The sequence below is a fragment of the Equus quagga genome, chromosome 2 (genome assembly GCF_021613505.1).
Source record: "Equus quagga isolate Etosha38 chromosome 2, UCLA_HA_Equagga_1.0, whole genome shotgun sequence".
In the NCBI taxonomy this organism is placed as follows: Eukaryota; Metazoa; Chordata; class Mammalia; order Perissodactyla; family Equidae; genus Equus; species Equus quagga.
Genome location: NC_060268.1, coordinates 39,872,585 through 39,898,710, shown reverse-complemented (window position 1 = coordinate 39,898,710; position 26,126 = coordinate 39,872,585). Strand labels below are relative to the sequence as shown.

Here is a 26,126-nt window from a genome sequence, read left to right as displayed (position 1 = left end):
TAAAAGAAGTACATAGTCATAAAAGTTTAGAAATTATGGAAAAGTAGAAAATCCAAATTATTCAGAATCTTATTACCTAGACATAGCACCTTGATTACTTTTTTGTCTTGAATAATTTGCTTTAGAAAAATCATTTTATTGTATATCTCATTAGAATTAGGATTAATAAGTATTTTATTCATAAGTGCAAGGAGAAGGGAAATTCACACAAATAATCCACAACATTAGCCAAATAAAAAGTAATCTTGCATTGTTGCCTGTCCAGACTTTCCTCAGGTCCTCCCTCCTCTTTTCTTCCTCCTCTCCCCAAAGTCCCCTTCCACCAACCTCCTCCACTGCCCTTCTTCCATCCAAGGAAGATTCACCTTCCTGATGATCGTATGCTTCTAGCGTTTCTTACACTATTTCACCAGGTTCTCCTGTTGCAGCAAAGGATGAGTATGTTTCTCAAGAGGTCTGGGAACAGTCTTAAAATATTAGCCACAAGTCCAAAATTTCTTGGCATTCTCCTGATTTCTCTTAAAGGTTCATGTGAATTTTAGTTTCAAACATTTTTGTGTTCCTTGTATTATAAAATGTCACATTAAATGTCTTACCTCTGAGTAAAATTCTTCAGGAAGCTGTGCCTCAGTTATCGGGTGACTTTAAACTCTCTGGCATATGACTGCATCCCTGGGGGGATGTTACCCTAATTGAGAAACCTGGACTCTTTAAATTAGTTTATATTTTCCAAGAACACATTATTAAATAAAAGAAGTAAAGCAGCCAGATATATACTAGATTTCCAGTGATTCTCAATGGAGACATGAGACATGCCTTCCTAGAGGGAAGTATCAGAATCATCTGGAAGGTTTTTTCAGATTTTGCTCTACCGCCTTTTCAGTTTGAGAATTACTACCACAGTGAGCTCCTCTTCTGATTAGAAAGTGTTTTATTCTTCAGTGTTATTTGGGGGGCCATACCCCATAAAAAAGGTTGAGAATCACAAGTTTTGTGTAAATATGATTTATATTATTGTTATCATTATAGTATATCATTTATGTAATTTATTACATTACTATATATTATATAATATAGTATTATATATCATTTATATAATTTATATTGTTATTATTGTTATATTGTGATTAATTTATATTATTCTCAAATCTATTTGAATAAGTAACTGAAGTGTGGAGTTTTCTGGTTTTATTATTTATTTTAGCCAAAAGTGATATAATGAATTCAGTTACCAAAAAAAAAAAAAAAAGTCCTTGACTTGTCCGGTTTTTACTATCCCAATCTGTTGAAGTTTAGGATTTAGAGCCACCCAGGTCCTGAAGTAGAAAATTATTTTGCTTCATCAGAAATGTTTGGTCTTTAAAGTATCTGCAGGGCTCTGCCTCGTCAGACCGTTTGTTCCCACTAGGGGGCCTTTAGTGCCTCCATGCCTTTAGCTTTTGTTCTTTTCTTTGTTTTGTGCCCTCCATCCTTCTGCCTCCTGCTGCTGGTCTCTAGTATCACCATCATAGTGATAAACTATTTCTTATTTGAGACCCAGGGGCATATGCTACATTTCTAAGACATACAATACTGTGATAAATGTAAGACAATAGTCTTATGATAAAAGGACATCTGTCATAGAAACAGTTCGAGATCATCCCTATTGCAGCCCACTACAGGCAGAGCGTTTTGCCATAGCGGGCTCCGTGCTCACACAGCGGGGGCAGGTGCTGCCTCATGGACAGTCTCCACCTTTCAGCAAGCATGCATCTCACTCTGTGAGAACCTATGAGAAGCTCGATTTCCAGAGTCAGGACTTCAGTTCCCATATGCTGGGTCTCGATCCATCTTCCTTTCCTTGTTTGTGTTTTCTACAGCCTTCTACCTTTGACAATTTGGAGAAGTCTAAGCTGTAGCATAAGTGACTTGCATCAACAAACATGACCAAAATAAAAATTCCCAGCTTTTATATCTATGCCTTTTCCATTTCCTTTTCTCCTTTTAGTTTCCTTTTGTACATTTATTATTTTTTCTTTGGGACTTAAATGAAAGGTAGGGTCATTTGAATCTTTCAGTAAATATTATTGCAAATAAACACTTATTCTTGAAATGTTTTTAGAGTAACTATTTAATAGTTCTGCATCCCTAATTCCAACAAGGTTTTTTTTTCCCCCACACCCACCAAGCAATTCTCTCACACTAGTTAAGTGTCTTATAATTCAACTCAATTCTGACACTATCTACCTAGACATAGATAGCCTCAGATTCCACTGGTTAAGGACTCAGTCCCACAAGACTGCCCTCCACTTCAGATGTCAGTCACAAGTCCTTGTTGTCGCCTGTACTTCCGATCGACTAGCTGTAACTCAGAAATTCCCACAACTCCCTTCTTGGGTTTGCTTACTTTGCTAGAGCGGTTCACAAGACTTAAGAAGCCATTTTTTAATTACCAGTTTATTAGAAGGATATAACTCAGAAACAGCCAGATGGAAGTAATGTGTGGGGCAGGGTATGGGGAAAGGGGGCAGAGCTTCCATACCTCTCCGAGGGCATCACTCTCTCAGCACTTCCACATGTTCACCAACCCAGAAGCTCTCCTAAGTCATCATTTTGGGTATTTATGGAGGCTTCACTACATAGGTATGGTTGATTAAATCATTGACCTTGGTAATTGGTTCAGCGTTAGCCCCTCTCCCCTCTCCTGGACACCAGGGAGGTAGGACTGAAAGTTCCAACCCTCTAATCACATGGTTGGTTCCTCTGTTGACCAGCCTCCATCCTTAGATGCTTTCCAAAAGTCACCTCATTAACATAAAGCCAGTTATGATGGAAAGGGGCTTGTTATGCATAACAAGACACCCATTTCAACTTTATAGTTCTGAAGTGATTTCAGGAACTGAGGATTATAACAAAAGATGCTCCCATTGCTCTTATTTCTCAGGAAATTCCAAGAGTTTTGGATCCTATGAGCCAGGAAACAAAGAAAATATATTTGAATATATTCTCAGATATATATGAGAAATATATTTGGATCATCTGAATGACTAAATATATTATTTGTTATAAATCACAGTACCGCACTCTTATATAGAAGGCACTGTGTTAGGTACAGTGATGAGCAAGATCAGACATATACCGGCCTCTTGGAGCTTACAGTCTGGGTGAAAGAGAGAGAAATCAATTAAATAATGAGAAATAACTATGAATTTATAATTGATGGCATTTGACCATCTCCTCATTGAGATGGTTTCTTCACTTGGCATCTAGAACACCACCCTCTTGGTTTTCCTACCTCTCTTGCCATTCCTTGGTTTCATTTGTGATTCTTTCTCTTCTTTCCATCTAAATGTTGGCGTGCCCTAGACCTTAAGCCCTTGGACCCCTTTGCTACCTACTCTCCTTAGATAATATCGTCCAGTCCTATGGCTTTAAATAATTCCTGTTAATATCTATGCTGATGACTCTCAATTTTGTATCTGTATTCCCTGTTCCCCCTTTGAACGCCATAAAACTTTCAATATCCCAATCCCCAAACTCACTGCTTTCCATCTTAGTAAGTGGCACTGCCATTTACCCAGTGACTCAGGACAGAAATCTCAATAATTCTGTATTTTTTCTTTACTCTCATGGCTTTCATCTAATCCATCAGCAAGTTCTGTTGGCTGCACACGTTATGTCCAAATCCTACCACTGCTTATCACCTCCACTGTTAGCATGCTGGTTCAAGCAACAGTAGCCTTCTAACTGGTCATCTGTTCCTGGCACCCTCATCCCCATCGCTGTTTATGGCATCTACTCTCCACTTCATGGCCAGAGTAATCTTTTTAAAGCCTAAAACAGACCTTCGCAGAATCCTCCAATGGGATAGGAAATGTACGAAACAAATCTCTAATGATAGGGTACTAAGAGAGTAAGAAAAATGGTGAGGAGAGAATGAAGCCATAATCGTAAAGCTGAAAATGGTGCATACTGTCAGAAACAGTAAAAAGGAAGGTGTTTGCAAGGAAGGTAAAGGAAGGTCTTTCTTGAGATCACGTCAGACTTCTGGAATTTAAAGACAAAAAAAAGAAATTATAATATAAATCAAATAATGGGGCAGGTTTCTTTTTGATAACTTGTGTGTGTACACACACATACACGTAATTTAAGAACTTTTCAAATCCACAAAAAAACTGGAAGAAAGTACAATGAACTTCTATATACCCCTTCCTTAGATATACTAATTGTTAACATTGTTCACTTATTTAAGTTGAACTATATAAAAATGCCACTTTTTGACCAAAAAAAATCACATAGATGGTTGAAAGGGAATATACAGATACACATGCAACACATTTCATTTTGCCAAACCATCTGAAAGTAGGTTTTAGATATAATGCTTCATTGTGTATCTTTCAAGAACAAAGACATTCTCCTACATAAGTACAAACCAGTACCTTGAAAAAATCAATATTAATTCAATATCATCACCCACATATAGTCCTTATTCAAATTCCACTGTTGTACCATCAAGTTTTTTAAAAAATCGTACTGCAAAACTAAATTATAAGTCTGAGGTGCTTTCTCTTAGAGAATAAAGTGACTGTGTTCACTGTTGGCTTACTCTAGTTTTTTTCTTTGTGGTTTAGCTTCTTACATCCGTGTTTGACAACAGCATCAAGACCTTTGGAGTAATTGAGAGTGACCCTTTTGACTGGGAGAAGACTGGAGCTGATGGCTCCCTGACCACCACCACTACTTCTGCCACGCCTCAGCTGCACACCCGCTTGACCCCCGCGGCAATTGGGTATGTCCGAAACAGACCATTCAGAAGCGTCTTAGCAGAAGTGTCTTTTATTTCATCCAGATTCCCTCATAATGACCAAACGCTAGGAAACAGGGGAAAGGCTATGGATTTTCTTGGTATAAAATTGCTCTTACATATGCTTCTGTTTGGATTAACTTTTCTTGGCAAGTACTCATAGATCATTCTGTGAAATGGGAGCTTAGAGCTTGTGTGACTTGTTGGTGTCAGATTTATAGTAGGTTTTCCTCAAAATGAGAAGGGGCATTTGTTGCATTTGCTTCTAAAGAATATATGGGACGCTGGAAAGAATACGCCACAATTATATCCAACTATACTTTGCTTCAGTTTAGTGGGAACAAAACATGTAGCTTGTTCCTGTTAAGAAAGTGCTTTAATTTTCAGAGTGAATTAGCAACAGGTTATGGTGTATTTCCATCTCCTTGGTTTTTTGTTTTTAATGTTTTCTCCTCTATATACATTAAGTACAATGGCTTTGTTTGCTATTTTTTATTTTGGGCAGTGTTGTCTTTTTTTTTTTTTTTGACCTATTTTTTACCTGCTCTGGTTGCTTTGAACTGTTTAGTTAAGAAATAAAAAAGGAAATAGGGAAAAAGACTCATACCATGTGAGCTAATTGGGACATTTTATCACTGATTCATTGCTTTGATTTTATATTGAACGATGGGATGACTAGAACTTACTGAATCAGAAGAGCTGACATGGCCTCATATAACTGGAGATGAGCTCCCTGATTAGCTAGTCTGAGAGCTCTTAAAATGGAGGACCCTGACCAACTACGTCAGAATTACCGCAGTTTGTTTAAAATATCCATCCGCAGGACTCACCCCACACCTACTGAAGTGGAATGTCTAGGGGTGCAGCATGGAAGTCCACCCCCATTTTACAAGTGAGGAAATAATCCTAACATCAAGTGAATCATCCAACTTTAGAAAATATTAGTGACAGAGCTGGAGCCTGTCTAGAAATTTTGATTCTTGTGTTAATGCTTTTGCCCTCCTCCTCCTTATTGTTGTTAGAAGTAGATATGTCTCAAACTTGGAAAACTCCAAACTTGAAAGGATTTCAGGATAGCTGAAGTCAATGAAGACAGTTTAAGTTCCCATTTCCCAATGTTTCCTCCTAAAATAGGACAGAATAACAAGAAAGGAAAAATAAAACTACACAAAAACCATGTCCTTAGCATAATTTGAAGACAAAGGGTGCCTAAACTTCAAAAGTAAGTAAAAAGAGAAAAAAACAAAACAAAATACGAAGTCTTTGTGCATTATCTCTTAGGCTCCTGCCTCACCCAATCCTGCCACAAGGCTTTATAAATGTAGGTCAATAAAAGACTGTGGGGAAGAGGAGAATTAGCTGTGGGACTTACGGTTGCTCTAAAACCAACATCAGAGAGACTAAACCCTTCCTGAGAATGAAAGAACTAAAAAAATATCCAGGTAGATGAGATCATGAACTACAGGGAGGTGAAAATATGCATGATTCAAAACATACAACTTCTGGAGAAGAAACAAAGAAGGGAGAAATGCCCTTTATCAGTTGAGTGGTGAAGGAAAAAACGTGTCTCTCTGGGTCTGTTTGAGAAAGAAACTGCATAGCAATTTGAACGGAGAAAGATGATACAAAGAATTGTTACCTGTAACACAAAATTGGAGTAAGGTGGGATTGACTAGTAAAAAGTAGAAAGAACTATAAAGTTACAGGAATAGCAAATAAAGAGGGCAGCTCCTACTCCTAAGGCTGAGATTAAACATCCAAGGAATAGCTTCCTTAGCCCCCACCCCAGGGCTGAGGTCCTGACCTTCTTGGAGAGGGTATGTCCATCACTCACTGGATGGCAGGGAAGTCACTCTTCCCTGTACAGAGGCTACACTGGTAGAATTTGCTGAAAATCTGCTCTCTGGAACTTGATGGGAATCTGCCCTCTGGGGTGCCAGAGAAAGCTGTTTACTGGTGGTGTCTCCAGAGACACTGTGCTACAGAACTCCTAGGTCGTAGGGATTGCTCAGGGAAGCTGTTGGTTGCTGCTGTCTCCATGCTGCGATGCTGCAGGAGCCTTGTGCTGGGGAAAGCTACACATGCTGGAGAAGCTTGCCAAGCTGCATGCTGGGACCCGAGGCAATGTCTCTCCAGTGCCCTCTGCTGACAGCTCCAGTGCCAACTGGCAAAGGAAAAATATTTAGAGGGCTCAGATCCAGTTTCACAGAATAGACAAAAAGGATGAATGTGAAGCTGAAAGGCAATAAATCAATAATTGCAGAGGGGCAAAAGGAGAAATAAAACTTAGCTACAAGAAAAGAGAACTGTAAAATCAGAGAACACACAGTATCTGTCCTGATCACAAAAACAAATAAAAATCCCCCAAAGTGTTTGGACTTTGCTATGCTGACAGGAGAGGGCACCAATTAAATTATAAATCTTGTAAAACACTCCAATGCCACAAAAATGAACAATAAAAAGATTTTAAAGGTCCATAAAGTGTTGTTGCAAAAAGTCAGAAAAGAGAAGTCTAATACATATTAACTAAGGAAATTTCCTCTCAGAAAAACAGCAATGGAGAAGAAGAAAACTGTAAGTCAGAACTCTCAAGTGGACTTAAATATAGTCATACATTGGAAGATATGGATAATTTCTGAATCAGAAATTTAAAAGCTAAGAACAGAAATAGTCCCCGAAAGAGGCAGGGAGAGGGAGAGGAAAAGGAAAAGAAAAAGAGAGGAAGAAATGAAATGAGAGTTGATTAAATTCAGGAAAGAAATGGAAGAAAAAGAGAGGAAGAAATGAAATGAGAGTTGATTAAATTCAGGAAAGAAATGGAAGAAAAAGATATCTCAGAATTGAATAAATTACAAAATACACAAAAGAGAATAGACTCAAATGAAAATTTAATAAAGGGCATTGAATAAAATCAGGAACAAAAAAAGTCCGAAGAGAATGAAAATAAATCATTTCAAAGGGCCAGAGAGAAAGTAGTGCAAATGAAAGGCAGAGAAGGAATAGCATTCATATTGTTAGAGTCCCTAAAGAAGAAAAACAAAACAATACCAGTTAAAACTGAGAAACTCAATAGGAAAAGGTTAAATAAGAAACTGGGGCTTTTTTGCATGGGTTTGCCGCCAGAACACAGGTGTCGGGAAAACCACCGCTAAGTCTAAGCCAAAATGGGGAAGGAAAAGACTCATGTCAACATGGTCGTCATTGGACACGTCGATTCGGGCAAGTCCACCACAACTGGCCACCTGATCTACACGTGCGGTGGGATCGACAAAAGAACCATCGAGAAATTTGAAAAGGAGGCTGCTGAGATGGGAAAGGGCTCCTTCAAGTATGCCTGGGTCTTGGATAAACTGAAAGCTGAACGTGAGCATGGTATCATCACTGATATCTCCCTGTGGAAATTCGAGACAAGTATTATGTGAGCATCATTGACGCCCTCAGACACAGAGACTTCATCAAAAACATGATTACAGGCATGTCTCAGGCTGACCGTGCTGTCCTAATTGTTGCTGCTGGTGTTGGTAAATTTGAAGCAGGTATCTCCAAGAATGGGCAGATCCATGAGCATGCCCTTCTGGCTTACACACTGGGTGTGAAACAACTAATTGTTGGTATTAACAGAATGGATTCCACTGAGCCACCCTACAGCCAGAAGAGATATGAGGAAATCGTTAAGGAAGTCAACACCTACATTAAGAAAATTGGCTACAACCCTGACACAGTTGCATTTGTGCCAATTTCTGGTTGGAGTGGTGACAACATGCTGGAGCCAAATGCTGATATGTCTTGGTTCAAGGGATGGATAGTCACCCGTAAAGATGGCAATGCCAGTGGAACCACACTGCTTGAAGCTCTGGATTGCATCCTGCCACCAACTCGTCCAAATGATAAGCCCTTGTGTCTGCCTCTCCAGGACGTCTACAAAGTTGGTGGTATCAGTACTGTCCCTGTGGGCCAAGTGGAGACTGGTGTTTTGAAATCTGGCATAGTGGTCACCTTTGCTCCAGTCAGTGTTACAACTAAAGTCAAGTCTGTTGAAATGCACCATGAAGCTTTGAGTTAAGCTCTTCCTGGGGACAGCGTGGGCTTCAATGTCAAGAACGTGTCCGTCAAAGATGTTTGCCGTCGCAGTGTGGCTGATGACAGCAAAAATGATCTGCCAATGGAAGCAGCTGGATTCACAGCTCAGGTGATTATCCTGAACCATCCAGGCCAAATCAGTGCTGGATATGCACCTGTGCTGGATTGTCGCAAGGCTCCACTGCTTGCAAGTTTGCTGAGCTGAAGGAGAAGATTGATCATCGTTCTGGAAAGAAGCTGGAAGATGGCCCCAAATTCTTGAAGTCTGGTGATGCTGCCATCGTTGATATGGTTCCTGGCAAGCCCATGTGTGTTGAGAGCTTCTCTGACTATCCTCCTCTGGGCCATTTTGCTGTTCGTGACATGAGACAGACAGTTGCTGTGGATGCTATCAAAGCAGTGGACAAGAAGGCAGCTGGAGTTGGCAGGGTCACCAAGTCTGCCCAGAAGGCTCAGAAGGCTAAATGAATAGCATCCCCAATACCTGCCACCCCAGTCTTAATCAGCAGTGGAACAGTCTCAGAAATATTTGTCTCAATTGGCCGTTTAAGTTTAATAGTAAAAGACTGGTTAATGATAACGATGCATCGTAAAACCTTCAGAAGGAAAGGAGAATCTTTTATGGGCCACTTGGTTTTTTGTGTGGCAGTTTTAAGTTATTAGTTTTTAAAATCAGTACTTTTTAATGGAAACAACTTGACCAAAAATCTGTCACAGAATTTTGAGACCCATTAAAACAAACTTTAATGAGAAAAAAAAAAAAGCAACTGGGGACTAAGAGCATTTTAAAAAATTTATATCCAGGGGCTGGCCCCGTGGCATGGTAGTTGAGTTAGGTGTGCTCCACTTTGGTGGCCCAAGTTCAGGTCCTGGGCAAGGACCTACACCACTCGTCAGCCATGCTGTGGTAGGCAATCCACATAGAAAATGGAGGAAGATTAGCAGAGATGTTAGCTCAAGGCTAATCTTCCTCAGCAAAAACAAAAAGGTCTGTATCTGAAGGTGACCATTAGAACAAAAAGGCAACCTTCTAAAATACCAAAAAAAAAAAAAAATTTGTGTCCGAAGCTGACCATTAGAACAAAAAGGCAAACCTAAAATGACAAAAAAAAAAGCTGATAAAGTGCAAAGACTACCCATCTTATAGAGAAAGAAATATGGCAAGTATAACAAAATACACCTAGTTATAAAGTACTGTGACAGAGTTGAGACCAAATGTGTTAGTTATAGCAATAAATATGCATGGGCTTAACTCATCTATTAAAAGGAAAATATTTAGGGGCTGGCTTGGTGGCATCGTGGTTAAGTTTGCGCACTCTGCTTTAGCAGCCCAGCGTTTGCAGTTTTGGATTCCGGGTGCAGACCTCGCACCACTCATCAAGCCACACTGTGGTGGCATCCCATATAAAATAGATGAAGATTGACACAGATGTTTGCTCAGCGACAATCTTCCTCAAGCAAAAAGAAGAATATCGTTGGCAACAGATGTTAGCTCAGGGCCAATCTTCCTCACAAGAAAAGAAAAAGAAAAAGATTTACAGTATATATACGTATGTATATACAAGAGACACACCTAAAAAAAAAGTATTTCAGAAGTGGATGGACAAAGATACACCAGAAAAATAGAAACAGTAAGAAGAGACTAATCATCCTAATATCAGACAATGAGGAATTCACGCTAAAAAAGCATTAAAAGTTACAAGATGGGGAGCTGGCCTCGTGGCACAGCAGTTAAGTTCTCACGTTCTGCTTCAGCAGCCCGGGGTTTGCCGGTTTGGATCCTGGGTGCAGACATGGCACCACTGGGCAAGCCATGCTGTGGTAGGCGTCCCACATATAAAGTAGAGGAAGATGGGCACGGATGTGAGCTCAGGGCCAGTCTTCCTCAGCAAAAAGAGGAGGATTGGTGGCAGATGTTAGCTCAGGGCTAATCTTCCTCAAAATAATTTACAAGATGGAAGGGTACTTTTTTATACTGAGTGCCACAATTCGTAAGTGGGGCATAGCATTTATGAATATTTAGTCACCAGAATCACAACAATCACACTTTAAGGAAGCAACAACTACAGGAGATTCAAGGAGGCATAGATAGAAACACTAGTAATTAGAGATTTTAATATACACCTCAGTTCAAGACAGATCAAGTGAACAAAGAATAAGAAACAGAAGACAACATGATCAATAAGGTAGATCTTACGTATTTTTCAAACTCTTCACCCTGATAGTAGAGATTGTACCTCCTACTCAAGTGCCCCTGGAACATTCACAAAAACTGATCGGCTGTTAGGTCACCAAGCAAACATATAAGTGCAGTCCTGCACCACGTAACGTTTCAGTCAGTGAAGGACCACATATACGACGGTGGTCCCAAAGGTTAGTACCACACAGCCTAGTTGTGTAGTAGGCTGTACCATCCAGGCTTGTGTAAGTATACCCTGTGTCGTTCACACAACGACGGAATTGCCAAACGACACATTTCTCGGAATGTATCCCCCTTGTTAAGCAATGTGTGACAGTAGTTCCGTAAAGCAGAAATATTACACTATCTGATCACACTGCAGTAGAACTAGAAATTACTAAAAAAAAACCAAAAATATCGAAGGCCCTTTCACTTGGAAACTTAAAAACCTCCTATTAGACTGTTGAGTGAAAAGGAAAATGCAAACTGAAGTTATAGGAAAAATAATGATAGTTAACACACGACACATCAGGATCTGTGGAATACGTTTAAAGCCAAGATCAGAGGAAAATTGATGGCATTAAACAAGGAGGTACATCATGTCAATATGTCTTATTACTGATGATGTTAATGTTGGTAATCTGGGGAAGGTGGCGTTAGCTAGGTTTCTCCACTGTAGAGTTACCATTTTTCCCTTTGTAGGTAATAATTATCTTGTAGGAAGCTACTTTGAGACTATTGAAATAAACTTGTTTTTCATCATATTTTTGCCCACAAATTTTAGCATCTATCAGTGAATCTTACCTCCAAAGTATTAGGCCCACAAGCCTACATTTACTGTCTGGCCCTTTAAGAAAAAGTTACTGACCTTTGAATTATCTGTGTTTGCAAATGATACAGTCGAATATTTGGAAAGCCCTAGAGAGTCAGTGTTAAAGAGAAAAAATGATAATGTATGTCCTACAACTCTGACTTTCTCATGGAGGGAGAAAGCTGGTTAAGGAGAAGGTAAGAGGATGATAGATCAGGAGTCAGCACACCTAATCTGTCAAAGACCAGACAAATGTTTGTGGTCTGTGCTGCCTCTGTCACCACTGCTGCTGCCATTGTAGTGCTAAAGCAGCCATGACGATATGTAAATGAATGAGCATGGCTGTGTGCCCTAACACTTTATTTACAAAAGGAGGTGAGCAGGTCAGATTTGGCTCAGAGGCTCTAGTGTGCTGACCCCTGCCTTAGATTATGGGGAAGGGAATATGAAAAGGATGTCCATTCTTAGTACTTTTCTTGACATCTCTCCAGTTCTTTCGTACATCTCCTTATTTCTTTCCCTGATCTGCTGCTGTAATTTACAGCTTGCCTGTACACACGAACCGTTTGCTAATAATTTCTCACATATACTTTCTCACTCATTCTTATTCCTGATGATAATATAATTTTCCTAGGAAGGAATTCTTTCTTTCCATATCTCAAGGCTCCAGATTTGGATCAGATTTATAAGAGAAGGAAGAAAATAATAATTATGTAGGGAGTAAAAATGGGGAATAAAGGCAGAGAGGAGCCTGAGTCATGTGGAAGAGAGCCTGTGTAGAGAAGATGGAAGGGTTCCTTGAAGTGTGTGGTATTATACTGAAGCATAAGGGGCAAGAGGGAAACTAGGATAGAGTGAAAATGGAGGCACTTTCACAGATGGAGGTGTGATTTGTTTCCTGAGGAGTAGAAGAAGGAAATGCCAAGGAATTGGGGTAGTTGGAAAGAATTAGAAAAGCAGCTAGACATAGAGAAAAAAGGATTTAGAAGGACACTGAGTGATTAAAATGGGGGGAAGAATGTAGGGCTAGTAGACTGAGTTTCCTGAATTCAAATATTCATCCTTTTGCCATTCCCTTTCCTCTGGAATCGAGGAATTTCTTGCAATAAACATTTGAATTACCATGTAGCATATATGTTAGTGTCCGTTGCAATTCCTTGCATCAGTAAATAGATTATATTGAACTTGTATCTGAAAAATATTTTAGTAGCCAATTTATTTGTGAACTTTAATTACTTTTATAATAAATCCTTTCATTTGGACTGTTTTAGGCCAAACTACCTGTTCAATATGTTTCCAGTATCAAAACTACAGGGACTACTTTACAAGGCTGTAAGGTTTTTTCCAGGGAGCCATTATCAGTGCTTTTCCAGACTATATACTTTTAACCTGTTGATAAAGAGGTTCATCTTTCAGCGGTGACCCCTGTTGGGACAGGTTGTAGTGAAGGTCATCAGATCAGGGGGAACAAGTCCCTGAAAAATGACTGATCTTTGTTCTCACAGCAGGGCATAGTTATGACAACTGGGCCAGGGTGTAACTTATCCTTAGAGTGGTTCACTGAGAAGATGCCTATTTTACCACTTGTAGTAATTGCATCTGTCAATATCATCTACTGAAGACTGTTCTTACAACTTTTAGATACTCAGATCACGTCTAAGAAAAGGTTTCATTGTGTGCTAAATATTGTGTTCAGTCAGCAATATTAAAAAAAAAAAAAACTAGTGTAAAGAGTAGAGCTATAAAAAAAAGAAAAGAAAAGAGCTATAGAACATTAGAGGTGGTAGGAGTCTCGTCACTCAGTGAGTGATAACTGAGAACTGGAAAAGCCCCTCATGGACCAGAAGTCTAAAGGAGAGATGACCAACCATGTAACTAGTTCATGAAATTACTTTAAAAGAAATATATAGATGACTGCCAATTAGTATTTCATTCCTGGTCAGTTTATGCAGAACTGTATGAACTGTGTAATTCCAGAATTTCTAGTTTCGCCTGGAGGGCAAGAATTTCCTTTCTCTTCTTTATGTCCCCAGGGCCTTGCATGTAGTAGATACTTAGTAAAAAGTCTTTAAATGAAAAAGCAAATGCACATTTCACACTGTTAAAAAAATATAACTGATTGATCTGATACCTGCTTGTATCATTATGACACTTAACATTTTCCTGTTTATAGTTTTTGTTATTCTTTAAGAAAAATGGGTAAAGAATAGAAAATATTAAAATTGACAAAGACTTCTTGGAAAATAGACCAAATGTTTCTGACTTTTAAGGTGATTGTTAAATCAGTGAGTTATTGTATTTGGATTTGTATTTTTAAGTCAGCCTTAAAATTCTATTGATCAAAATGTAGAAGTTTTATTTTGTAGAATTGGCATGGCTTAAGTTTCTGAGGTTTTTGGTTTGGTATTGTTTTACTCTCTTAATTATGTGTAGACTTCATCATTTAAATCCAGAAACAAAATGTAGGATAATCTCATAGTAATTTTTGATTCTGGTGTTTTTAAGTTCTACATTTTTTTTACCCCTCATTTTTAGAATTGCCAATGCCACTCCCATCCCAGGAGACTTGCTTCGAGAAAATACAGATGAAGTGTTTCCAGATGAACAGCTTAGTGATGGAGAGAATGGCATCCCTGTGGGTGTGTCACCAGATAAATTACCTGGATCTCTGGGACACCCTCGTCCCCAGGAGAAGGATGTCTGGGAAGAGATGGATGCCAACAGGAACAAGATAAAGCTTGGGATCTGTAAGGTGTGTATTTCTTGCATAGGAAATGATATCTTTCTGTGTGCTTATTATTTTTCTCCTATTGCTGTAGCAAAGTATCATGATTCTCAGTTTTGAATGAGAAGTAGACAGAATATTGTATTGCTAGTTTGTCATATATTTGTAATAGCAGTATTTGGTTAATTTTGCCCATAACACTCAGGTGTGGACATCAAACATTAATCTTCATCTTGTATTTTGTGGAAAAGATGAAGGTGTTTTTAAAAAATAACTACATACTGAGACTATAAAAGAAGAGATATCTTTAAGACTCTGGGCCCCTTATTTAGTACAGACCAATGAAGCTACAAGTACCTGTTCTGAAAACTGTCTCAAATGGAGGTGGAGACGTGAGGGTTGGAAGTGGAAAGCATCAAACTGATCATGAGAGTGGATCTTGAATAAATGACATGATTTTTTCATTAGGACTGTAAGTAGGTCCATTTGTAAGTATGGAGAGAGATACAGATTTCTGAATAAATGGTTAATTTTTAGTAATCTTGGGGCAGATTATCCCCAAATTTCTCTTTGATCTTACTATTCCTTGTCATTTCTATTTTCATAGAAGATAAGAAGATAAATGGGATGGAGGGGCAATGAATTACAAATCAGTTATCTTTTGGTGCTTCCTATGTTTTTATAAAGATTTAATTGGGAATGAGGTTAAATTTATATTTATAGGTGTAAATTTAAATTTATAGGTGTAAAATGAGATGTTGGGGCTCATACCTCTTAATGTAATTGGTAGAAGTTTGGCTAGTCATCCTTTATGAACGGGAACCATATCTTGAAAAGAATCTCCTATTACTTCTGAGGAGCTTGGCCTATCTTTGGACTATATATACTATACTGTTAAACTATATAATTTAAAAAATTAACATACGTACTTCAGTCATGGGAGTCATTTGCAAAAACATTCTCATGGATATGGTAGGCTGCACTGTGGTCTGGCTGTTGAGTAAGTCCTATCTGGACTCATAGTAATCAGGAATGAGTAGTGAAAAGGAGTTAGGAAGTCAGTGTCAGGTTTTTGTAATGTCACCTGTGGCTGTCTTTATGGTATCAGGAACAAACTGTTCTTATAAGTAAAAAGTCTCTAGTGACATTCTCAGTTGCCAGCCCATATGTCTGTGTATGTGAGAGAGTGAAATGGCACTTGACATAGATCTTCATTACTTTAGTTTTCTCTCTTTCACCCATTATCACTATTACTCTCTGTTTAGTTCTCTTCTATTTTTTAATTCCTTCATTTTAAAAACAATTACTCAAATTAGATTATTAGTTATTGTTCTTTTATGCAAATAATATTTATATGTATTTTTCAAAGATGTTTACCATATTCTTGCATTTTTTGAAGTCCTGGACTCATCTTTCTTCCTGAAATATTTATTTCCTTTAGAAGTTGCTTTAGTTAAGGTCTTTTGGTAGAGGACTCTTTCAATTTTAACTTAGCTGTAAATGTATTTATTTCAGCCTCAATCTTTAAAGATAGTTTATGCTGGATTCAGAGTTTTCGATTGACAGTTATTTTTCTTCTTGTTTCAGTTATTGGTGTTCAGAAGTCTGTTGTTATTCTAATTGTTCTTTTTTTCTTGGTAAATGATGGTTCTCCCCATTCTCTCTCCCTAACTACTTTTTAGCTTCCTTCCTTGTCCTTGGCGTTCTGTGCTTCAACTGTGATATGTCTAGGCATATATTTCTTTTTGTTTATCCTGCTTGGGATATCTTATGTTTCCTGAATCTTTGATTCATAGTTTTATATCAGTTCTGGGAGATATACAGCCCTTCTCTACCTAAATATTGCCACCTCTTCATTCTGTCCGTTCTCTCTTTCTAGGACTCCAATTAAACCTATATTATGCCTTTTTTATTCTGTCACATCTCTTAATATCTTTTTCCATATTTTTCTTCTCATCTTTCTATGCTTCATTCTAGTTAATTTCTTTTGCTGTGTCTTCTAGTTCACTAATTAATAACTTTGGCCTTTTATGGCTAATTTGCTGTTTAACTTGTTAGTTGAATATTTAATATCAAATTCATCAGTTAATTCCAAAGAATCCTTTGTTGATCTTTGTGATAATGACCTTTATTTATTTAACTATTTTTGCATAGCTGTTATATAGTCTGTATCTGAACAAGTTTGATAGCTGAAGTCTTTGGTAGTGTTTTTTTTAATTATTATTATCATTTCTGCTGACTCTTAGTCATGGTGGTATGCCTTCTCATGTGTGTGACTCTCTTTAGTGTTTTACTCATTAATTAATAATTGGTGGGAGTGCTGTAGACTAAGTTGAGGATTGGAGAAGCCTTCTTTCAGAGAAGACTGTCTTCTGCTTCTGCTTGGAATCCGAGTGCAGCCACAAGTTGAGACAGTTGGGAATCCTTGAAGATCTCTAATCAGAATAGACATCCCACACTTCCCTCTCTCACCCTAGTCCTGGGGTAAGACAATTTCTCTGATAACTGTGCTGCTGTAGGCATCTGTCCTTAGGCAGCCCCAGCCCTCTGGGCTGCCTCATGCTCAGCCTCCTTCTGCTTTACCCAGCTCCATATTGTTCTAGCTCCAGGTTCTCTTGTTTTTGTTTGTTTTTTAGAGAGGGAATGAGACTGGGTCTTCAGGCTTGGCAGCCTCTCTTACCAGAGTCTTGTGAGACCACTTAAGTCTCAGAGAAAATGGCCTTTCTAGGTTTTAGTTTTAGTTTAGTGGAATGGGGTCCTGCAGGCATCTAGTTAGACGTAATATGAAAAGCCACGGTTGTTAAACATTTTTAGACTGTTTATCTTTGTACCAAAAATATAAAAAACAAATAATACTGAAATTGAGAATAAGTTAAGAAAACTCATCTAATAGAGAGTTAATAGACAAGCATGTAATGAAGTAAACTAGCCCAAATATCATAATCTTCTGAAAACACATCCCAGTCAGTTGCTTATATTATTTTGAAAGACTTCAATGATTCCTACCACATGTAGTAACTGGAATGTTTTCATGGTTTTCTGTTATATTTTGTCTAGGCTGCTACTGAAGAGGAGAACAGCCATGGTCAACCAAATGGCATTCTGAATGCTCCAAGCCTTGGTTCACCAATTCGTGTTCGCTCAGAGATTACTCAGCCAGACAGAGATGTGCCATTGGTGCGAAAGTTACGTTCCATCCACAGCTTTGAGCTGGAAAAACGTCTGACACTGGAGCCAAAGCCAGATACTGACAAGTTTCTTGAGATCTGGTATAAAATAGTTTTTCTTTTTTTAAAGCTGCTAAGATACTATTATTGTTGTTATTTATATCTATTACATAAAGTCTTTCAAATAAGAAATACTTGCATTTTTGTAGCACTGATTTGATTAAGCTCTCATCTTTATCCGTGTTTTTAATTATCATCCTGATTCTTAATGTGAATTGTCTTCTGATACTGTTACAAGTTCTGTAGTATAGCCTTTGGCTTTGGGACCTGAGCAGTGGAAGCTGGTAGCTTCATAATACCAGGTACAAGTTAAATGAACATTTTGAAGTGATTTTCTCTTTTATTGGAATAGAGGAGAGACAGTGTAGAATTGGATAGGGCATGGTAAAGATGGCGTTACGCAAAAACAAGGGGAGTACAGGAAGGAGGGAAAAAAGTAATTTAGACAGAAGGGACAGGCACTTCGATTAAGTTTAATGAAGCCTTCTTTGGGTAGGTGCTATAGGAAAAATAGACATGAGTAAGTTTACCTTTCTAGCTAGAAAGGAAAGATGGAACTTTAGAGAGCTATACATAGGTAATGACTATTTGTAGTTCATGGATATAAGGCCCATTATTTCCAAATTTTGATAACAGAAGACAGAAATGAAACTTTAAAAAAGAATTTAAGATATATTTATGAATTATAGAAGGCTTCAGTAATATTAAAACCTGAGCCACTTTAATAATAGTCACACCCTTCAATGTACATCTCCTGTGGCTCCTGTTGGCAGTGAAGTACTAGGTTGGAAGGACCATGTATTTGACTAACATGTGGTTACTGTGTCTGAAGATAATGCAACCCCTTCTGGCCTAGTCCAGTCTAGCTTCCATTTTAAACACTCCTCTATATATGTGTATTCTTCCTCACATGGTAATCATTCAAGTCTCATGGCTATGTGGGGTAAGCTGTGTCTACACATTGATATGATCAAAAGGGTGGACTAGGGTTAGGGCAGTGTTTAAACATTTTGAGTTGTGGCTAAGACTTGGAATAAATATAAAAGTGCAATAGGGATAAAAGCTTAGTTTGGTGAAGAATTAGTCTAACGAAAGAAAAAGAATGGAACTAAAAGAGTCTATGCTGAGGGAAGAGCTGAGAGAGAAAACAGTATTGAGAACAGAAGTAATCCAAGAAAATGAACTCAAGCCAGAACTTAGAATGAATAGGGAACAGCTGAAGGAATAGAAGCACCTAATTACAAACTTAAGGAAAAAGTTTATTGCTTAAACTGCCTTCATGCAGATGAGATTAGTTCTCAGAAGCCAGTGCAGCCAAATACCACCAATCACACTATTGCCTGCCCCTCAGCCAGCAGAGGGGTTTGTGTACAATGTCAACTGCATTTTAATCCAACACAACTGAAAATATACCCTGAAGCTTCCCCAAAAACACCATCATCCTCCCCCCGCCCCCACCACGTGTAAAGCTCTGTGTGCATAGGCCTGGGCCTGGTTGAACAGGTAGAGTACCTTCTCTTCTCAAAAGCTCTGCCTTTGGAAGAGTTTACTTGAAGGAGTATGCATTTACATACATCTCTGAAGACAAAACAAACACAGAAAGTATTTGCCTTCTGTACACCAGCTTCTTCATTTCCTTTTGTAGGGCTTCTGGTGAGGCAAAAGCCCATTGGGTAAGTTGTCCCTGAGTCCTTCAGAGAGCAGAGGGCAGTGGGACTCAGTTGGCAGAGCAGAGGTGAGATGGATCCTGCGGTCAGCCCACTTAGGCTTCTCTCCCACCCTGCAGCAGGAGAGCTGTCTTTCTCCTGTGGGCTCCGTTTTCCAAAGCAGGATCCTGACAGGTTGAGAAGGGCATTATCAACCTGTGAAACTTTTCTTATGCTTTATTTGAATTTTTTCTCTCATCTCTGTGTGAATATTGCTTCTGTATAGAGCTGATGGGTCATGTAATAAATATTTCCCAGGACAGTTGAGTAATTTTTCTCTGTTTTCTTAAGCCTGGAGAAAATGCAGAAAGATTCCAGTGCAGGAAAGGAATCTATTCTCCCTGCTCTGCTTCATAAGCCTTGTGTTCCTGCTGTGTCTCGCACTGACCACATCTGGCACTTTGATGAGGAATATCTTCCAGATGCTTCCAAGCCTGCCTCTGCCAACACCGCTGAGCAGGCAGATGGCGTTGGCAGCAATGGATTTATAGCTGTTAATCTGAGCTCCTGCAAGCAGGAGGTTGATTCCAAAGAATGGGTGATTGTGGACAAGGAGCAGGACCTTCGGGATTTTAGGACAAATGAGGCTTTAGGCTGTAAAACGACTGGAAGCCCTTCCGATGAGGAGCCTGAAGTACTTCAAGTTCTGGAGGAATCGCCTCAAGATGAAAAGCTCCGATTGGGTCCTTGGGCAGAAAACAATCATTTAAAGAAGGAAACCTCAGGTGTGATCTTAGCACTTTCTGGGGAGTGCCCTGCCACTGCTGCTTCAGAACAATATACGGACAGGCTAGAACTCCAGGCGGGAGCTGCTAGTCAGTTTATTGCGGTGACACCCACAAGTCCAATGGAGGCTCAAGCAGAAGGACCCCTTACAGCGGTAAGAGATTTGTTCCTGTCATTTTTCTCTCTTGTCCACTCAAGGTGCTGTTAAGAAAGGACCAACAGTTGGTCAACTAAGATTGTTTAGCGGAAGCCTAAGTTTGGCAAATGGGTATAGGGAGTGATGTCTGGACTAAGTTCTATAGTCAGTCTTCCAATACGAAATTTCTCAGAGTGAGATTTCCTGTCAGGATAGCAACTCAGTATACAAAATGTCATTATAACCTAATTTCAGAATAACATTTATTATTAGACCACAAGAACTATCCATCTGTGTGTGTGTGTATATATATGATTTTTTAAAATTTATAATTCTAGAGATTTTGTATCTCTACATTATAAATATGGGAAGGAAAGAATATATTTAACCATTCACGGTTTATTCTTTATACTGTACACTGTTGCTTGGCCTAATTATTTTTTTCTTTCTTTTTCATAACCTCCACCTGGAAATTTCACGTGTTTTACATTCCTCTTAAACAATAGTTTTCTAGCTTTGACGTCTGTTGTTTAAAATATAGAGTTCTAGCCTCACTTCTGGAATTTCTGCTTCAGTAGGTTGGGATGGAGTGAGCCCAGGAATCTGCGTTTTAACAAGCGGCTGAAGGCAGTTGTAATACAGGTCTTCTGCAAAGGAACATTTTGAGGAAACTCTCTGTTTACTCTCAGTTTGGGCATTCAGCTACAGACACCTGTTACTCTCTTGTTATCAGTAAGCAACAGTGCCCTCTGTGACTGTGTGAGTAGCAGGAGCCCCAGAAAAGCCAGATATGGAGGCAGTAAGGAACTACGTACACAAATCCCGGGCACTAGCACACGTGTCCTTATGTGGTGGGAGCACCAGGTTTCCTGAAATTCCATAATCACCTGGCAGCCTCTTCCAACTCAACAGGAACGTTGTTACCCAAGCTGAAATGTTTTCTATTGGAACACAATTCTTCATGCAGGTGTAAAACAGTGACAAAAGATGATAAAATTTGTGTACAGCTCTGTAGGAGTTTACCTGCACTTCAAAATAAGAAAATAAATGCCTGCCTCTTTCTTATTAGAGTTAGTTGATCTTTCCTTCTTTCCCAAGACTGCTTTGTACAGTTATACAGGTTGTTCACTGCATAAAGTGGCTTAGCCAAAGGAACAAGTTAGAGCTGAAATATAGCCCAAACTTTGTTAGCCAAACTGTGCATCTTTGTGCGGGACTGTTTCCTCTTTGAGAGCATCCTTTTCCAAACTTGTACAGAGGTCCTGTGTGGGCTAGAGGCAGGTCCTACCACCTCCCTCCCTTCCCTGTATCCCTTTTTTCACCTCACCTTTTCTCTTTCCATCTATTCCCTCTTTCCACCTTCCAAGATTCAGTTTCTTTTTTTTTTTTGAAGAAGAAGATTAGCCCTGAGCTAATATTTGCCGCCAATCCTCCTCTTTGTGCTGAGCAAGATTGACCCTGAGCTGACATCCATGCCCATCTTCCTCTACTTTATATGTGGGACGCCTGCCACAGCATGGTGTGCCAAGCGGTGCCATGTCTGCACCTGGGATCCAAACTGGCAAACCCTGGGCTGCCAAAGTGGAACGTGTGCACCTGACTGCTGCGCCACTGGGTCGGCCCCCAGATTTAGTTTCTTCTTTTCTTTGACTGTTATGCTATGTACTCACTGTTGTTCAAGCATTTTTCCAATAGCATCTAGTATTCATAAAGGCTTTCTAAGGCTTGGCTCCATTTCTCCTAGTATCTTTTGCCTTCTTCCATCAATACTGTCCTATCCACAAAGATTATTTTCATGGTTCTCTTGCACTGTCTGCAACATTTTCCCCATCAAGTTGTTGAAAGACTTATATTCGTATATTTGATAAGTTTGACTTTATTTTCAGACATTTTGAAATAAAAATATTTTTCTTAACTGAAAGTCTCTAAAGACATGTCACTGGTATTCTCATGTCTAAGTTTAAGTAACCATTTCCTTCATTTTAGGGGCTTGGGATAAAAATAGATTTCTCTTGAGTCTCTTCTTGAGGCCTAAATCCAGAGTTTACTTTTGGAAAGCAGATGTTATTAGCTCCCTGACTTACTGCAGATACATTAAATAGAGAGGACTGCCAGTTAGTCTCTCCACATCTCTTGCAGCTCTGATTATATGCTGTAGCTTGAATGATATGATAAACCATATTACCGTTCTATCTGAATATTTCAACTTAAGACATATTCTGATAGGAAACAGTTTCTTAGTTTGTATCTTTTCCACTCAGGCTTGTTTCTTTTTTATGATCATATGAAGGGAAAATGTACTGATATCTGAAAATATGTAGGAACCATAAACATAGGCAAAGCAGAAGTTTATCTGTCTTACAAATACGGTTGGCATGTTAAATTAACTGATGAGAACTTCAGCACTTTTTAGTTCCTAGTGCGTATTTGTGAGCCTTCAGTGTTTCCTTTATCCATATACCTGAAACCATTGATTAGTAAAGAGCATGTATAATTTTTTTAGATAATCTATTTTGAAAGATGGATAAATTTCTAGACTGCAAAGAAATTGGTTTGGGGTTATTTTTGGAAGTTAGATTTTTCCCAAGAGTAAACAGTAATGAAATCGGCCCACTATCAGTCATTTCTAAAAAGATGCTGGACAACATGGACTTAGAGAGAGTAAAATAAGACCAAGCTTGTCTTATAGGAGAAATATTAAATTATGTTTTGATTAGCAAATAGAGAGACAGAAGTAAGCTGACATAAATGAACAAGTACAGAGAAGAAAAAGAAATTAAAATAACTTGAACTGCTTCCAAAGAGGTCTAACTATTGGTCCAGAATGGTACTAACTGCAGGAAAGAATGTGACCAGTTTTATGTGACGTTGGGTAATCACTGTTGATAGGGGAAGGGTTGGACTTGAACAGTAACATAGAAATGGAAGGGTTGTTCCTTACAGAATATCATGGCAAATTGTACCAAGTGATCTCTTGGTTCTAGATGGTCCTTTAGAAAGCCAATGCTACATTTTAGTATTACCTTTGGAAACAGTGTGTGTGACTGGGAGATAATAATACCACCTATATGTTACCTATTCCTCTGTAACGAATTACCCCAAATTTAGCAGCTTTAAACAACAAACAGTTATTATTTCACACTGTTTCTGAGGGTTAGGAATGCAGCAGTGGCTTAGTCTGATGGTTCTGGCTCAGGGTCTTCAAGAGGTTGCTGTCAAACTGGCAGCCAGGGTGAAATCCTCATAAGGTTTGAGATGGAAAGATCTCTGTCTAAACTCACTCAGTGGCTGTTGGCAGGCTTCAGTTTCCCACTGGCTGTTGGCCAGAGTCTTCATTTCCTCACCGTGTGGGCCTTTCCGTACTTGACATGGCAACTGGCTTTCCCAGTGAGTGAGGAGAGAAAGAGACAGATGGGAAGGGAGGTGGTAGAGAGAACACACCTCCACCAAGATAGAAGCCACAGTCTTTTATAACCTAATCTCAGAAGGGGCGTACCATCACTTCTGCCGTATTTTATTGGTCACACAGACCAACCCTGCTATAGTGTGGGAGGAACTATACAAGGGCATGAATACCAGAGGGCAAAGGTCATTGGGGGCATCTTAGAGACTGGCTACCATATTATCTTACATTTATGTTCTATGGAATACTTCCGTATTTGATCCTAACAGCAGCTCTATGGAGCGAGCAGAGGGAATATTGTTGCCCCCTTTGGCACTGATGGCCCCAAGCCCCAGGACAGTAGGTGATCTGCAAAGAGTCAGATGGCTGGTAGACTAGGCTGTGTTCTGTCACTCATCCCAGCCTTCTGTTCCTCACATGAGGGGACTGTCAACATACTCAAGAACTTTCCTCACTGACTTGTTTCTTAGCGATTGAGAAGAAGAAAGGGGGTTAAAATAAAGCACATAGAGGGAGCAGGACAAAGAGACAGAGTCACGTAATTTTTTTGTAGTTTGCCTGTTAGTCAGCATCTATTAAGACAATTCCTCTGTCTGTATTTACAGGAGTACTAACACCAGTATTCCAAAATTCAGATCACCGGTTGATCGCATTGTCTTAATTCTATTGCTTTTCTTCCTTCAGTTCTATTAAGTGTCTGCCTAGTTCCAGGCTTTATGTTGTATCTCAGGGATGAACAGTTTACACCAACCTGTCAGGTTGGCAGTGAAGGGCTCATCTAAACAGTTACCTTGAAAGCATGAAGTGATCGTGAAAGCATGATGTAGAGCTGTGTACACAAATCAGGATACAGATAAAGCTGCCTAGGACTGAGGAGTGCGATATTGGGTGTTTTTATTTTCTGAACTTTTCTTTATTTTCTAATTTTTTTCCCCATGGTGAAGATACATTACTTTCATAACTGGGGAGGAAAGAAAAATTAAAAATCTTTCTGGGAAGGTTAAGGAGCACTTCAAAATAAGAGGACTTTGAAGGATGAGTAAGTTTGCTAGATGCAGGGGTGTCAGGTAAAGAACACAGCATGTGCAAAGGCACAGAGGCTTGAACCACCAGAGTGCAGAGAATTTAAATAAGTGATCCAGAATGTTAGGGCAAAGGAGAGAGGCCAAAGACAGGCTGCAAACAGTAAGGCGATAAAGTGCCTTGGCCTGCCATGCTGAGATGTGTGGGCTGTGGGAAAAGACACTGTGCCAAGATTGAGGGAGGGGAGTAATAGCTCTTTGGGAGGCATGTAGGGGAGAACAGGTCCAGGCAGCAGCCAGTGAGGAGGCTTTGGCATTAGTCCAAGCAAATATGATGAGAGCTGGAACTGTGAAAATTGCGGTGAAAACTTGAGTGGCACAGCTTATTTGAGATAGTAGCTTCATGTGGCTTTCCCAGTGAGATGTGTCCCACTGAATATCTGGAGCCCTTCTGACAGCTCAGGGTGACTGTATGAAAGCTCATGGAGTTACTCAGAGCCTCCATTGAAAAAGGAGTGATCCATGTAATGTATTAATACATGCATGCCTTAATAATGAGAAAAGGGAAAGACTTTTTGGATTGATTGCAACCTGGTTAACTTCTTGAAACGGATTTCTTTTTAAAAGATTTTATTTTTCCTTTTTCTCCCCAAAGTCCCCCGGTACACAGTTGTATATTTTAGTTGTGGGTCCTTCTAGTTGTGGCATGTGGAACGCCGCCTCAGCATGGCCTAATGAGTGGTGCCATGTCCACACCCAGGATCTGAACCAGCGAAATCCTGGGCCGCCGAAGCAGAGCACACAAACTTAACCACTCGGCCACGGGGCCAGCCCCTTGAAATGGATTTTGCAGAGAGTTGAATGTGTGTACATTGACTGGGGAGCTGCCATATGTCCTCTATCTGACCATGATTCTTATTTTTGATCTGGAAAATTGGTTATTATAATTATAGAAAAGTTTTGTTTCTATGAGAGTACATCCCTGGAATTATATATGATGGTATAATTCAATCTATGAACAGTCAGAAAAGACCAGAGATTGGATGGACTGATGGGAAGTAAAAACAGCCCATTGTCAAGTGTTAATCCACGGACTGGACTGTCCCTTGGGAGAGGCTTCATGGAGGGAACCCAGGCATCCAGTGGTTGATTCTTTCACTAGTGTAGTCCACGTTTATTGTTAACCACTCAGCCGTGGGGCCGGCCCTAGCTTTTACTTTTCATTTACTTAGATCTTGAGGCTTCAGGCTTTCAGTTTTACCCACCTCTGTAGCAAAGACTGCCATTCCTCACCCCTGCCAGCCCCCATATCCATCCACATAAGCCAA

General features: G+C 39.4%; 1 protein-coding gene and 1 pseudogene across 6 annotated transcripts in view; both read left to right on the top strand.

The window, feature by feature from the left end:
* The window catches only part of TTBK2 (tau tubulin kinase 2), a 140,770-nt gene that overhangs the window by 98,775 nt on the left and 15,869 nt on the right, over positions 1 to 26,126 (top strand). For all 6 annotated transcript variants that reach the window (XM_046649669.1, XM_046649687.1, XM_046649674.1 and 3 more), the window contains 4 exons: positions 4,611 to 4,768; positions 14,389 to 14,605; positions 17,636 to 17,847; positions 19,803 to 20,391. In XM_046649669.1, the coding sequence (XP_046505625.1) occupies positions 4,611 to 4,768; positions 14,389 to 14,605; positions 17,636 to 17,847; positions 19,803 to 20,391 (1,176 nt within the window). The remainder of the gene's footprint in view (positions 1 to 4,610; positions 4,769 to 14,388; positions 14,606 to 17,635; positions 17,848 to 19,802; positions 20,392 to 26,126) is intronic.
* Positions 7,948 to 9,479, top strand: LOC124232919 (elongation factor 1-alpha 1-like; annotated as a pseudogene).